This window comes from Lotus japonicus, chromosome 4 (genome assembly GCF_012489685.1).
Source record: "Lotus japonicus ecotype B-129 chromosome 4, LjGifu_v1.2".
In the NCBI taxonomy this organism is placed as follows: Eukaryota; Viridiplantae; Streptophyta; class Magnoliopsida; order Fabales; family Fabaceae; genus Lotus; species Lotus japonicus.
In genome coordinates, this window is record NC_080044.1 from 64220382 (window position 1) to 64233583 (window position 13202).

The 13202-nt window shown below is 35.1% G+C and overlaps 1 protein-coding gene across 1 annotated transcript; it reads left to right on the plus strand.

Annotated features, from left to right (window-relative positions):
- Positions 1 to 7196: 7196 nt before the first annotated feature.
- Positions 7197 to 8990, plus strand: LOC130710269 (mavicyanin-like). The gene is made up of 2 exons (XM_057559470.1): positions 7197 to 7545; positions 8428 to 8990. Exons 1-2 carry the CDS (start codon positions 7362 to 7364, stop codon positions 8829 to 8831), a joined length of 588 nt encoding a protein of 195 aa, XP_057415453.1. The 5' UTR covers positions 7197 to 7361; the 3' UTR covers positions 8832 to 8990.
- Positions 8991 to 13202: the final 4212 nt, after the last annotated feature.

Sequence of the window (13202 nt, forward strand, 5' to 3'; positions counted from 1 at the left end):
GACCGTGTGACTGCTAAACTAGCCTCTTGGAAGGCTAATCTGTTGACCAAGCATGCACATCTCACACTTGCTAAATTAGTCCTATCATCCATTCCAGTGTATGTAATGCAGCTTAAATGGCACCCTCAGAGTGTCTGTGATCAACTTGATGTTGTTGTTCGACGGTTTCCATGGGGGAATGGGAACAACAGAGGTATTCCTTTGGTGGGATGAGACATGATCACTAAGCCAAAAATTCAGGGAGGTCTTGGCGTCCGTAGTTCTCGCATGACCAATGTGGCTATGTTGAGGAAACAACTCTGGAGTCTGTTGCAGAATGAGGATAAATTATGGGTTCGGATTATTGAGGATCATCACCATGTGGCTGGACATTCAATTCTCACTTGTGAAAATGCGGATGGGTCTTATTTTTGGCGGTCAATTATGAAAGTTAAAAGTATATTAAAAGGTGGGTTTGCAGTGAGATTTAGTGATGGGAGCTCCTCTTTTTGGTATGATAGTTGGTCTCCTATGGGTAGGCTCTGTGATTTGGTATCTTATGTTGATATCCACGATACTGGTTTCACCATAAGGGAGCTGATTTCTGATGGACGGTTTAATTTACAACTACTGAACACAGTTCTTCCAGAGGTGGTGGCCCATTACTTGCTCGGTTTCACGAATATTTTCCTTGATGAATCCACTTAAAATTGTTTGATTTGGAGCCAGATGTTGGATGGGTTGTACACTGTTAGAGGGGGGCTATGCTTGGTTGCGGGATACTCAGAATGCAGCGCTGCCAGGTCCACCAACAAGTCTGTTGCATGACTGGGCAGCGATTAGGCGTCTGCAGATTCCAGAGAACATTCATTATTTTATGTGGTAGGTCCTTCATATTGCTGTGCCTACCGAGGCTCTCGTAGCGCACCGCCACCTTCCAGGCCATGATGGTCGTTGTGTTCGCTGCCATGGGGCCGACAAGACTCTCTTGCATACCATTCGTGGCTGTCCTGAAGCACGTCGGGTTTGGCACGCCATAGGTTTCGTTCTCCCTCCTCAGTCCTTCCAGATGCCTTAGTTTAGCTTGACCATTGTTGTAGCCACAGCTTGGATAATTTAGAAGACCCGTTGTCGGTTCATTTTCACAGGGAATGTGCAGGTTGTGCATCATGTGGTTCGGGAGGCTCGGTCACTATGGGTCCTTATAGGTAGTGTTTATCATCGTCCTTCTTCTCAGACGGTTGTGCGTTGGGTTCGTTGGCAACCAACACGGGAGGGTTTTGTCGCTTTGAATACGAATGAGAGCTCATTGGGAAACCCAAGACCCTTTGGATATGGTGGTGTGGTGCGGTCTCAGAAAGGTATTTGACTTTTTGGGTTTGCTGGTTTTATTGGTATTTCAGATAGTCTCCGGGCGGAGCTGTTGGCTATTTTGCATGGATTGCGCCTCTGTTGGGATTGTGATTTTAGACGTGTTGGTTTGTTCTCAGATTCTACTTTGGCGTTGAGTTTGCTGTCTAAGGACCCTCTAGTCTTCCACTCCTATGCGGCTATCATTTATAAGATTAAATGCTTACTCCGTCAAGATTGGATTGTTCATAGCCATCACCTTCTCCGGGAAGGGAATGCTGTGGCAGATTTCTTAGCCAAGCTCAGAGCGTCATCTACTTTAGCTAGCTTGGTTTGAGATGACCTTGTGGATAATGTAGCTGATTTGTTGAGGGCTGACCGCATGTGCATTCGTATAAAAAAACTTAATCAGAAGTTAATTTAAAAAAAACAAAAAACTTTATAAGAAGTTCTTAAAAATAGAAACTTAATCAGAAGTAAACAAGAAATGTTTGGGGAGTTTAATATATATTTGAGATTTTGAGTATTGTAAGGGAACTGATTTAAGTTGAATTGGCTTTGGATCAAGAAAAGTCAACCCAATTTAAAAAAAAAAGGACAACCTACTCAATTCAATTGAAGTTTTTTTTTTTAAATCAATTTAATTGAAGTTAATATTAACATTCAAATAAATATATAGGGTTTAATATTTTAGATGAGTTTAATTTCTATGCACTGACGGTGTAAAAAAATTGTACACTGTCAACCAATCTGACTTTGAGGATGTGAGAAAACCTTTTTTAAAATGTAATTTCATTAATTAACGTGACACATTCTTATAATCTAATTGGTTGATGATATAAAAAAACTTTACATTCTCATGTGCAGCATCTTATTTCTCATTTAAGATATAGAAATATAAAAAGTAATACACTGTAATGAATATCTATCTATCTATACTATATATAAAGGGAGAGTTTTTGCTACCTTAAGGGCTACCTTGTCATTTAGTAATTCATTGTACACAACTGTCAAATTAAGCATGGACATTTGTGTAAAATACTACTTATTTTCGTTAGATTGGATCAGGGCCGTTGATTGCATCTCCAATGTTATTGGTTTTTGCCCTTCTTTCAAACGTTAATTTCTCTTCCTCTTCCACATTTAGCAGTTACAACTTCTCATCAACCTTTTGAGCTTCAAATATCTTCCACCTTCCAACAAATTTAATTCACATAGTTTCTTCCTCTTCCACCTTCTCAAGCTCCACCTTATCACCCACATCTTCAGCTTCAACTATTTCCCTATAAAATCTCTTAAACAAGTTTTCCTCACATCAAAGCACACACAATATAGAAGCATCATTATACCATCCCTCTGCACCACATGCGCCGATTTCGACATCAAGGTATGACTCAGTCACCTATGCTTTAGTCATTTGATTATTTTTAGTTTCATATTTCAATAATCTTTCTCACATCAAAACCATCTTTGCCATCAATTGCATTCTTTTGTTCTTGGTTTATGTGTTTCCTTTTTTAACTCATTGCTTGCTGAATTACTCTTTTTTCCCTTGGCATTTAACCATGCTTGCAAGCCCTACTCTCAACGAAGGAAGATGTGGTTTACTTGATGATGTTCAACTTTAGGTATCACCTTAATGTTTGATAATTTTCTTTGTTTCATTTCATATATTTAAGTACTAATGTCTTTCCTTTGTTTCCTTTATCTTTTGTCATAATCAAGTTTTGGTTTTACTTATTCCTATTTTATAGCTTTTAATTTTCAATGGGGTGTATACGCATCATGATGATGATGTGAAAAGATGATGACATATAAAAAAACAACTTGCAGGATGACTGAATCCATTAAAAAGTATGCCTCTACTCTGTTTTTGTTTTTGTTTTCCCTACTATGTTTTATTTTGCCTCTGTTAGATCCTTCATGAGTAATGACATTATGTTTTCTCATTAGTATACTTGCTGCCATATTATGTAATCTATGCATTGTGTATTAAATTCTAAATTGGTGTGTGAAGGAAAATTTACTGCCCTATGCATTGTGTATTAATTGTCTGGTTTTTTGGTTTATTGTCTGGATGACAAATGCTGTGAGGAAATTCTCTGTTAAAGTTGTATGTGTGTGTATTTCTAATCTCAAAATTCATATTAAATTTCGATTTCCGTGTTTGACTTATCCTTTCCCATTTTCAATTTAAAGGTTGATTTTGTGTCTGTTTGTAATTTCTTCTTTTATCATTATATTTGGTTTTAGTAAATTTACATTAGAGTTGAAGATATAAATTTGTTCAAGTCGGAGCTGGAAGGAGCCATACAATGGTTGTTACTGAGGATGGAAACTCTCCGGGCTTTTGATGGAACAAACATTGACACCTTGGTTCCTATTTTGCAACTATTATCCAATAAAGCACCCAAAAGTAAAATTTTAGCATGGGAAAGAAAAACACATGTGAATATGAAAAAGAAACACATTAATATACTTTAGGGATTATATAGAAGTTAGAAAAATATAAACTTTAAAGATTGAATTTAAATCTCACTTCAAATTGTCTAATGATAACGCTAACATAAATAATTTTATTCATAGACTTTTTCACTTATATAATTCCATTCACATACATATATAGATGTTATAAAATTTAATTTTCTTTGCATGGTACTTCATTTAGGTTATAAATTAAAAAAATATAAAATTCAAGAATAAATTAGTTTAAAAAATAACAATTTAATTGTTAGATAAAAATAAAATAAAATTTTATAAAAATATTGTAAAAATTAGTCTTCAAACATTATACACATGCGCGTGCACACACACATATATTTAAATAAAAAAATTAGTGTCATTGTCGGAAATACTAGGCCCACTAAAGGCACAAAATTAAAAGGTAAGTTTGTCATAAAATAGGTGCCTCGATTTAATATTTGTACCGGTTATTTTTTTATTGTTATAACTAGAATTCATATATACTTACAAAAATAGTGATTAAATTGTATGAATTTATATCTTTTTTTACTTAGAAGTTATGTAGAAGTTGAAAAATTTAAAACAGGAAAGATTGAGTTTACAACCCACTTCAAAGCTCCTAATGATGACCAAAACTAAAGAATACAACCCATAGGCCAAAACCTTTAAACTTCTACAATTCTACTTACATGTGCTTACAATTATATAGAATTCATAAAATCAAATTACTATTCTTAAAATGAAATGAAATAATGAATGTCATTTTGTTTGTAAAATAAATATCAATTAAAAAATCAATTAATTTAGAAATTAACAATGTCATTTTTAAAATAAAAAAAAAGTAAAATGAAAAATTGATAAAAATATTATTAATATAAAATAAAAATCTTAATATAAAGGACAAAAACACAAAATATATGGGGCTCCAAACCATGAGCTCAAATTTTTAAGTTGCTGAGCTAAGTAATTTCATAGTGGATACTAAGCACAGCAGATAGAAACATAGGCGAAAAACTAGACAATAGAATTAGATAAAACATCTCTCACAAATTTAATTCACTTATATGTCTACATATCTGTCTTTCCTATATAAGAAAGCCAAGAGAGGATAAAAGTTGGGAGGTAAAAAGTGATGTGCGACCTAATCACTCAAGTGTGAGTTGAAATGCTTGCTTATGCTGCTAGCTACTATCAGGGAATTCATATCATCGTGTTTTTATGATAATATTTACAATTCTATATTGCTTAAATTGAAGATCAATATTACCGGTCTTAATGCTAAATTAATTGGCTCAACTGCAAAAAATCTTTCATCTCCAATTGTGTCATTTAAATGTTTTTAAGTATATAATTTAGTGGTTACTTATTATGAATTAATTAATATCAATTAGGGAATTACAAAGTACATGATTGTCGTAGGATTTGAGTGAGTCATGCAAATGGATAATAAATGCACATAAGTTGAAGAGAATATTTTAATATTAAATATGATATCGATGCAAAAATGACCTTCTCACTATCTCTTCCCCTTAAAATTCTATTTGACGGTTTCAATCCTCCCATTAATGTCATGTTATATCCTTCTTCTATTTATCTCAAAATATATAAAAATTATTTATTATTATTTGGTTCATATGAGATAGGAAATTCCATAGGGCACACAAAGTTAGTTTTGGTTTGTTTTTTAAGTCAGTTTTGGTTTATTGAATTATTAGTTAATGATAACTAATAGTAATATGAATCCATAAAAGATAAAGATGAGGGATTTAATATTATATCAATGTAGAAAATAACCTTCTCATTATCCCTTTTCCTTGCAACTATATAAGTATTAAATTAAATGGTTTTTAATTATATAGTCCGTGTTAACGTATCTACATTGAATAAAGGCTCGAACTTTTAATCATTTTACAGGTACATATACCCAGATGTTAGATACTGATATTTTAGCTTAAAATGTCTAAATGTGCTATAACTTGCTCCTTCATTTTTGTAATGATTTCCTCTTGATTCCATCTTACTTTATATTAGACAGTTTCCATGTATAATTGAGTCTTCCTAATCTTTCATGGTTTACAAATAGAGTTTTTTCTTTTCATGGGTTTTTACGGTAAAAAAAACTTTCAAATTTATGATTTATTTATCTAAATTTATTTGTATACTTTTAATTCATAAAATTTCTTTTGATAAATGTAGCAAAAAAAACCACAGATTTTGAGAAATTAAATGCTATAAAAAAGTGAATATTATCTGAGGTTATTGCTAAATTTTACAAAAAGGCTCATTCATTTTCAAACTTAAGAAAATTATATGAAGTTACAAATGACACATTAAGGATGTGTGCTATACGATGAGCTTACTTGAAGAATATAAAGAATAAACGGGTGAAGTAATAGAAACTTTGCATTAATTGCAGTACTGCTAACAATCTTAGAGGACTTTTTGCTATTAAGGGCATAGTTTGTTTGAGAAAAAACTTAAGAGTATTTAAGTGATGGTAAAGATAGACGAAGACTTCTTATGCAACACGGTGGTGAGTACATTTTTAATCAAAACTCATAAATTATTGCGTTTCTGCAAAATAAAAACAAATACATTCATCACTCGAAATAGAAGAAAAATTTATGTTTGCTTATATCTATGATTAATATTTTTTTAATTCATAATAAATTTCCTTTCTATAAAAATTTAAAAAACACAAATTTAGAATGAAAAAATACACACGATAAATAAAAATGAATAATCCCGTGCATCGCACGGGTAAAAATACTAGTTTGATATATATTAAAAAAGTTCCCACCCCAACAATGCCTCATAGTTCCACATTTTCATAAGCCGTTAGTTCTAACTACTTGTAAAATCAAACTTAAACAAGGCTCCGTAGAAAAATGAGGAATGCGGCTTAATAATTTTTTTTCGTTAGATATCGAAGAAGCTGCTTAATAATTTACACATTAATACATCTTATATACTATTTTTTTCGAAAGTCTTATTTACTAGTTAAGATAAAGAAAGATAAGATAAAAGAGTTGGTAAGAGTAAAATAAGATTAGAGAACAATAGATTTTTATTCTAGATTTTGGCTTGAGATTTTTTGGTACATCAGAAAGATAATGATAAAATGTGATATGAATAATAAGAAATAGATAATTTTTTCCTTTGAAAACTAAAATGTAGATTAATTTTTCAAATTATATTTTTAAAAAATTAATAATGTATTAAAATTTTCATTTTTTGTCGAGTGAACCTATTTTTAAATTCAATAGAGATAATTTTTTGTTTCAAAAGTAGAGTTAATTTTTTATTCTTATAAATTAATCTACTTCTAATCAGATGATAAAAGATAAAAATTTATCAGTTAAATTTAAAAAATAAGATAGGATCGTTTGTTTGATAACTTTACCCTTCTACCCATGTTGTCACTCTATCTACTTTCTCTATAAATATATACCAACAACAAACTGCTTCAAAGCATAGCAAGCAGAACATAGAAAAATAACACACACAAACAGAGCTTAGTCTAAGTCTCTTAGCAAACAGGGGCAACCTGAACTTAAGAACACACAACCATGGCAAAGAACATGAACGCTCTCCTCCTTGCGCTTCTTGCTGCAACCACCTTGTTCCACGCCGCATCAGCTCAGACCAGACACTTTGTGGGTGACTCCACCGGCTGGACCATCCCTACCGGCGGCGCTTCATTCTACACCAACTGGGCTGCTAACAAAACTTTCTCCGTCGGTGACACTCTCGGTAAGTCACATAAAAAAATACTTTATATATTTACCGTCAACTAAGAAAAATAGTTCACAAATTAAAAGAGTTATTATCGTTAAAAAATCCTCTGACTGCAATTAAGCATATTTCGTCACTGATTGTTTATTGCTTAGTACAATTATCTGCGAATTAGCGGTTCTCACAACAACAACAAAATTAAGTGTTTAAAATAACATGATATTGTTAGGAAATAACAAAGCTGAAGAAGTAAAATAAACCTGGAGCGCAATCAACAACACAAGAATATAACGTGGAAACTCCAAAACCGGAGAAAAACCACGGCCGTTGTCAAAACCGACAACCAGAGAATAAACACCATGTGAAAATTGTTACAACACATAGACTTCACTCTCAACCACACCCCAAGACCAACACATAGACTTCACTCTCAACCACACCCGCACTCTCCAAAGTAAATATTTGAACTACATCTCACAATGCTCTAAAACAAGAGCATAAAAGTAAAAGAAAACACAAATATAAACTTAAAATGTTTTCAGGTGATACATCTTTGGTGTTTTGGTGCGTTAAAACAAGGAGTTTGAGATCCCTATATATAGTCTTGGACCCTCTCACCCCTCACTAATGTAAGCGATGTGGGACTTCTCCAAAATGCATAAGTTGATCTTTTTTCTCCTTCATTAGCAATGTGGGACTTACATTGCAATCAACCCCAACATATATATATATATGAATTTTATCCTCTACCTAGAAATTTAATATATCGTTACTGTATCTAAGATCGGAAGTAGTGATTTTATATGGATGGTGTAGAAAATTTAAGAATTTTATAAAAAGGTTGATGATTTTGTGAGGTAGAATATAAAGTGACTTTGAATGTGTTATTTTGTGATGCAGCGTTCAACTACGCAGCAAGTGCACACAACGTAGAGGAAGTGACAAAGGAAAAGTATGATTCTTGCAACTCAACATCTCCAATTGCAACTTACACCACCTCACCTGTGACAGTCACCATTAACAATACCGGTGCTCATTACTTCATCTGCGGCGTTACCGGCCACTGCCTCGGCGGTCAAAAGCTCTCCATCAATGTCACTGGTGGCAGCAGCACTGCCACTCCTCCTTCATCCACCGCTACTCCCCCTTCATCATCCACCACTCCTTCACCACCATCATCCACCACTCCTTCACCATCATCCACTGTTGCCCCTCCTCCTAAGGACTCCGCCGCCGTGTCTCTTGGTGCTGCTGGAGTGGTTGCCAGCACGGGGATGACAATCGCCGCGGTTTTTTTCTTCTAGAGAGATCGTAGCTAGTATGATTGTTGTCTCACTTGTGTGATTCTATTTTGCTCTTGTATTTTATCACAAATTCAGTTTTTTTTTTGGGGTTAGACATTTTACAATAAATTTTAATTTTTCAGTTCATCTTTCTTCAAAAATAAAAAGATTTTTCAGTTCATCTGCAACTTTGTTTTATTCTTGCTTTATTTTTTCTTTCCATGAGTAAATTATGTGGTGGCGGCTGTGTGAATATGAATATATAGGAATAAATTCTGCATTTTATTTCTTTGAGATTGAAGTTAATATGGGCATACTAATGGTAATTAAATGAAAATTGATATAAATCGACTTGATTGATGTAGTAGTACAGTTTAGTACTTCGTCTTCGTCCGTTGACTAAGGGCTCGTTTGGTATGTTGTATTAGGCATGATTGGATAAGCTTATACAATACATTATGTGCTTATCCATTGTTTTGTGCAAACATTGTATTGTATAAGCTTATCCATCAACTCACCCTTATACATCAAAATGATGTATTATTTAATCCACCATGTAGGTGATAGATAAGTTCTGATAAGATTTGACGTATAAGTCATGATGACCCTGTTTTAGTAGTGTTTTTAGGGTCATTTTTGTGTTTGTTTTGAGTCTTTTTGTTGAGTCTCATGTAGTGTTTCATGCATTTTTATTCTTTTCTTTAGTCTTTATTTTGTTTTGGTAATTTAGTAGTTTTATAGGTAGTTTTCTTGCATTTTAAGTAAAGTTTAGGACTTGCATGGTTTTGTTGTGTTTTATGAAGGACCTCTTGTGCTAATGAGCTCTTGGAGCTTCTAGAATCTTCCTTGACTTGTTGGTTAGGTTTGGAGAGCAGAAACTGAAGGAGAAAGAAGGTCAAGAAGCATGGAATTGATGAATAACTTAAAGAGGATTGAAAAGAGGAGTTTCAGAAGCCAAGAAGTCATTTTCAGGCGAGCTTAAGCGCCTAGGCGCCAATAGGGTCCAGAGGCATGTTTTTCAACATGCAATTGGCGCCTGAGCGCCCAGTCTCGTGTAATTTGCCTATAAATAAGGCTTAGGCCAATTTCTTTGATAACTTTTGGACATTTCACTCATTTTTGATCAAGTTTGAGAGGTGAGGAGAACTTTGGGGCCAAGGGAGGCTTCCAACTTGTATTCTTTCTCAGGTTTTCTTTACATTTTCTTTATGAATCCACTAGCCATGAGTGGCTAGTTTACTTTTTGCTTTGGGTTAAGAGATTCTATGAAATTTTAGTTTGTTAAATCCTATCTCTATGCATGAGTCTTGATTCAATCTTGTATTTCGATTCCTTATTGCATGTTTAGCTTTGGTGCACCTTTGCTATAGGCTAGATTATAATCAAATGGAAATTTGTTATGATTTAGGGACATGAATTGGAGTAGATCCTTCTATACTTGCTTATAGGCATAGAGTGAGGGTAGGGTTTTGTTGGCCTGAATATACATGTTATCATACCTCCTATGAATGTTTAAGTACACAAGGAATTGGGCTTATCTTTCAGTTTGAGAGAGTTACTTTTGTGAGGAATCAACTAGTAAATACATAGGCTATAGCAACAAGAGTTAAATCAAGGTTACACATGCATAGGATAGGTGGACTGAAATGGATTAGATGATCAAAAACCCAAGGCAATTTCCCATCATTTGTTTTTCACAACTTATTCATCATTGCTCTTTTGCAAATCTTTTGTCACAATCAATCAAAACCAATCTTTGAAATTTACTGCTTTAAGAACTTGCAAACTTTAGGCTTAAATCAACAATTCTCACTCACAATCCCTGTGGTTCGATATTTTAAAACCCGGAGGTATTCGTACACTTGCGAATTGACCAACAAGTCACCATCACCACCACCCTCCACTGCTTCCACCATTCACCCTCCACCACCACTACCGTGAGTCCGCGACGGCCACCATCCTCCAATGTCGCCTCCACCACCCTACGGCCACCACAACCACCGCTCTCCACCACCACCACCATCACCACCCTCCACCACCATTACCATCGCCGGCGCCACCACCAACACTAGCGCCACCACCTAACCGCCACAACAACCATCGTCCTCCACCGCCGACACCACCACCGCCATTGTCGCTGATACCACCACTATCCATCCTCCACCACCACCGTCACCACCCTACCAACACCAACACCCTACCGCCACCAACACCCTACTGCCACCACTACCATTGTCCTCCTCCACTACCATCACCTCAACCACCCTACCGCCGCCGCCACCACCACCACCGACACCCTACAGCCACCACAACCACCGTTCTCCTCCACCACCACCACCGTCCTACCGACACCAACACCTTATTGCCACCACAACCACCGTCCTCCTCCACTACCATCACCACCGCGACCCTACCGTTGCCGCCACCACCAGGTCGTCGACATCACCACCACCACCCCCACATTCAGTATTATCACTACCACCACCGTATAACCACATTTATTATCTATCATTATTCAATACTTCACCAAATATAAAATTGCATGAATTTAAACGATATGGTAAGTGATACAGTGTATGACCAAATGTTGTATAGTATAAGAAACTTGTCAGGGCTTATACTATCAGGCTTAATACTATCTGGTTTTATACTATCAGGCCTTATACTATACGTCACACCAAACGGGCCCTAAGTGGTAAGAGATATAAGACATACAGGTTTGAGAGAGTGAAAGGTGAAGTACAAGGTTTGTACTAAGGAAAACTAATTTACTAACATTAATAACAACTAATATTTGTCAATAAAAAAAATTAAGTAATTGAAGTTCGATTCTACCCATATAGATCCTGGGCAATGGAATGAGGACAAAATTGATACTATTTTTTCTAACATTGAAGCAAATAAGATTAAACAAATTTTGTTGCCGTTGCACCATAGAAAGAATCATAATTGATATCTGGGTTGTTGAGGTGTACGTACCTAGGCATCTTGAAGGGTAAATTGATATTAGCTTGCACTAAGGAGTGGCTTTATCAAAACAAATGTTGTAATTTATCTTTACAATTTGATGTACCTAAAATAAAAGCAAATGTTGATGCATCAGTAGGAGAAAAATGGGCACAGGTATAGGGTCGTTTTTATATATAGATGAAGATGGTAATCTTTGGCATCAACGTCGAAATTACATCTAATTACTAATGAGATTACAGTCGCGGAAGCTTTAGGAATGCGTGGTGCCTTGAAGTGGCCATTGATCTCGGCTCTCAAAGGTTGGAAGTGGAGACAAACTGTATCATGGAGCTCCGAATACTTTATGTGGATGTGATATAAGAAGACCACAAGTCTCTTGGAGCTTCCTTCAGTTCATAAAGAACATCTAATGTTGGAGTTGATGTCGTAGCTCGATCATCTTGATTTTCATTTTCATTTTCATGTTTGGGTTGACAATGCTCCTACAAGGATTTCTCCCTTGATCTCAAATGATGCTAGATTATGTAAATTCTTCTGTGGTTTAGTTATAGTTAATGAATGATAAAATGCAAAATTTTCCCCTAAAAAATCTTTTTTTTTTCAAAATATACTTAATATCAAAACTTGTTATTTAAATTAAATAATATTTTCTTATAAAATAAAAGGATGTATTATAATCACAACTTTAAGAACACAGCTCAAAGAAAAACATGTAAAGTAAACATGAGTGATAAGTAGCTTTAGGACACGTTTGGTATGCCGTATTAGACATGATATATAATATAAGCTTATACAATACATTATGAGCTTATCCATTGTTTGGTGTTCACATTGTATTGTATAAGTTTAATTATACATCAATCCCCTCTTATACCCACCCTTCACCACCGCCCTGCACTGCCCCCGCCGCCACCACCACGCTCCACCACCATTGCCGCCGCCACCACCATCCACCTTCACCTCCACCACCACCGCCACTGCCACCACCACCACCACTCTCCACCATTTTGCCATCATCGCCGCTACCGCCACTACTACTACCACTATCGCCGCCACCACTATCCACCATTACCGTCACCATCATCACCCTCCAATATCACCACTACTGTGACCACCAAATTATACAATGTATGACCAAACGCCGTATAATATTAAAATTTTATCAGGTCTTATTCTATCATATCTAATACAATCAGACATTATATTATCAGACCTAATACTATATAGCATATCAAACGGGCACTTAAAAAGTTAACTATTTCACACTAATTGAACGTCCCCCAGAATAAAAATCAAACCAAAAGCTTTAATTAATATCTCCGTCTATTTCAAAAAAAAAAAATTAATATCTCCGTCCTTTTAAAAAATCATTACGAACTCTTGTTTGACGAATGCCCATGTTCACATATATCAACCTTTATG

Excerpts from the sequence above, each read along its gene's own strand:
- LOC130710269 (XM_057559470.1), top strand. The coding sequence starts at position 7,362 with ATGGCAAAGAACATGAACGCTCTCCTCCTTGCGCTTCTTGCTGCAACC. Across the intron at positions 7,546-8,427 it reads CTCCGTCGGTGACACTCTCG|CGTTCAACTACGCAGCAAGT; the intron begins GTAAGTCACATA and ends TTTGTGATGCAG.